The sequence below is a fragment of the Nerophis ophidion genome, linkage group LG05, assembly GCF_033978795.1.
Source record: "Nerophis ophidion isolate RoL-2023_Sa linkage group LG05, RoL_Noph_v1.0, whole genome shotgun sequence".
NCBI classification, from domain to species: domain Eukaryota; kingdom Metazoa; phylum Chordata; class Actinopteri; order Syngnathiformes; family Syngnathidae; genus Nerophis; species Nerophis ophidion.
Genome location: NC_084615.1, coordinates 50,653,161 through 50,656,115, shown reverse-complemented (window position 1 = coordinate 50,656,115; position 2,955 = coordinate 50,653,161). Strand labels below are relative to the sequence as shown.

The 2,955-nt window shown below is 41.5% G+C and overlaps 1 protein-coding gene across 1 annotated transcript; it reads right to left on the bottom strand.

Moving 5' to 3' along the window:
- Positions 1 to 1,318: 1,318 nt before the first annotated feature.
- Positions 1,319 to 2,518, bottom strand: nkx2.4b (NK2 homeobox 4b). Its single transcript, XM_061899589.1, has 2 exons — positions 2,140 to 2,518; positions 1,319 to 1,993 (listed from the first exon to the last, which is right to left on the bottom strand). Exons 1-2 carry the CDS (start codon positions 2,513 to 2,515, stop codon positions 1,404 to 1,406), a joined length of 966 nt encoding a protein of 321 aa, XP_061755573.1. The 5' UTR covers positions 2,516 to 2,518; the 3' UTR covers positions 1,319 to 1,403.
- Between the last annotated feature and the right edge of the window lie 437 nt (positions 2,519 to 2,955).

Sequence of the window (2,955 nt, the reverse complement as noted above, 5' to 3'; positions counted from 1 at the left end):
CTTATTTACTTTTTCTTCTTTTCACTTCAAATTCAATATTTATCTTTTCTTTAACAATATTTTACTAATTAAAGCTACACTTTTACTTTAATATGTATATGTACTCATCATTTTGCATGTATTCTTCTTTTACACATTTATTATTGAAGGATAATTTACATGTATACATTTATCTAATTTTATAAAATAAATTACATCAATCAATATATCAGTTACTAATTTGATATAATAAATGATAACCACAAATTTGACAAGAAATGATGTATGATATAAATTACAAATTTAAAATAAATCAAATCACTCACTAGTTGTATTAATCCCTAATTTAATATAATTCTGTACAATAAATACCACTACGGACTACATTTCTGTTAAATGACTAAAATATCAATCACATCTTATAAATCATATCAATCACTAATTTAATATAGTAAATATCAAATCACTAATCTTACTTGATAAATATCACATTTTAAATAAATCATATCAATTAGTGTGAAGTGAATTATATAGCACTTTTCTCAAGTGACTCGAAGTGCTTTTACATAGTGAAACCCAATATCTAAGTTACATTTAAACCAGTGTGGGTGGCACTGGGAGCAGGTGGGTAAAGTGTCTTGCCAATGGACACAATGGCAGTGACTAGGATGGCGGAAGCTGGGCTTGAACCTGGAACTCTCAAGTCTCAAGTCCCGGCCGCTGTACCAACCGAGCTATACCGCCCCAATCACTAATTATATGTACAATATTAATCCCTAACTATGATAAATTATGTCACTAATTTTACATAATACCAGATACTCATTCTATGTATAATTATATTAGTCTTTCAAATTGTCCATGGTCAATCACTATTTTATTATGATAAATTGTATCATTTATTATATAAATCACTGGGTGTATAGTATGATGAAAAATGTAAATCACTTTATTTGTGTGTAATAAAAGATCATCTTCTAAAAGTATTATGCTTGTATTATTCGTTTTCCGGGGTGTACACGCGGTAGAAAATGGATGGATGGATATTCGTTTTGTGTGCTAAATATGTAATATTTAAATCCTGTATGGTACTATCTCTGATCAGTTTGATTTATCGTAGTTACATAGATGTATTGTTCCTTCGTATGTATGATTATATAGTACATGATTAGCACAAATAATACAAAATATTGATTGTAATGATTTAATAAAAATAAAAAAAAACGAAACTTTATTAACAATTGAAAAAAGTTTAAAATATTTGTTTTTTTTGTCTTCCAACAAGAAGCTGAAATGTTTAAATAACTTTGAAAGCAGCACCAACTTTGTGTCCGTGCAGGTTGTAAGTTTTGAATTATTGCGTACAAAGAAGAAAAGTTCCGAGAGTTTAGTTCCGGGACACATCCACAAGCTGACAAGTAGTCCTACCAAGTTCTGCCGTAGAGTGAATTGGACCCAACTGTACCGCCGTTGTAGTCCAGGAGACTCGAGTCCGTGTGCAAGTGCAGGCCCAGTGGCGGACTGGGCGACAGGTTCCGGTCCAGATCGTCCAGCTGCTGGTTCGCGGTAAGATTTTCTGACGAACTGCAGTCGTGCTCTGCGGTCCGGTTGGAGCCGCAGTAGTCGCTCCGGTTTGGCTTGACGGTCTTGGCGAGAAGCGGCGAGGAGGAGGAGGCACGGCGGCCTCCCGAACATAAGCCGCCCGCGTCCTGCTGCAGCTGGGCCGCCTTGTCCTTCACCTGCCGCTTCAGCTTGTAGCGGTGGTTCTGGAACCAAATCTTTACCTGGTTCGGAGTGAGGTGGATGAGTCCGGCCAGGTGTTCTCTCTCTGGGGCTGACAGGTACTTCTGCTGCTTGAAGCGGCGCTCCAGCTCGAACACTTGGGCCTGAGAAAACAGAACCCTCCGCTTCCTCCTGGGGGCCGCATGGAGGCCCAGCACGGCCTTGCCGCTACGGTCCAACCCCGCCAGGCCGCCCACGTTCATGCCGGCCGAGGATCCCACGAACCTGGAAACTACAATCAAATAAAGGAATAAATCCTTCTAATACATTACAGTGAAAAAATATATATATATTAAAAACATTTAATAAAGTTTCAACAAAGGATTTCATTAATGTTTCACGTACATAATAAAACAAATCAAATCAAATAAAACTAACTTGGTGTGTATCTTGGTTCCGGAGCGCTGTACCAGCTCGCCGGCGGGCCGCACCCCCTCACAGAGTCTTGGTAGGCCGGCAGCTCTGCTCCGGTACAGAATCCCCCCACGTTACCGGAGAACTGTGGCACCCCGTGGGTGACGTGATAGGAGCCCCCGTGGCCCTGCAGCGCGGCTGAGGACGTGGATGACAGGTGCTGATGAAGATGATGGTGCTGATGCTGCTGCATGGCGGCCTGGGACACCTGCTGGTGCGGGTACGCCCCCAGCAGGCTCCCCCCGGCGGGCTCCAAGGCGCCAAACCTTCGGTAGTCCTCCATGGGGCTCAGGATGTCCGTGACCGAGAAGGGGGTGGACTGCTTTGGACTCAAGGACATGCTGGATGCTTCTGGATGTTTCTGGGCCTCATCCCCCTCCCTCCCTCCAGCCCTTCTACTTCCTGTCCACGTGCACGAGGAGACCTAAACCCAAATGAGGAGGCGGGACCGACATTCTTGATTGACATGTTTGGCCGCTTACACGCGCATTCTTGCCGACGTTTGATTGATTGATTGATTGATTGATTGGTTGATACTTTTATTAGTAGATTGCACAGTTCAGTACATATTCCGTACAATTGACCACTAAATGGTAACACCCGAATAAGTTTTTCAACTTGTTTAAGTTGGGGTCTACGTTAATCAATTCATGGTAAACGTCAAAGTTGAAATTATGTGTTTTTATGAATAAGTATATGTCTCCAGAATGTTTCTGACGTCACGTGACTCTGTCTCAGCTGGCATTCCTTCTACGTTCAATATTGAAATATGTGTAAAAA

Coding starts and splice junctions, on each gene's coding strand:
- nkx2.4b (XM_061899589.1), bottom strand. CDS start 2,515: ATGTCCTTGAGTCCAAAGCAGTCCACCCCCTTCTCGGTCACGGACATC. Junction 1,994..2,139: donor GGAACCAAGATACACACCAA/GTTAGTTTTATT, acceptor ATTTGATTGTAG/TTTCCAGGTTCGTGGGATCC.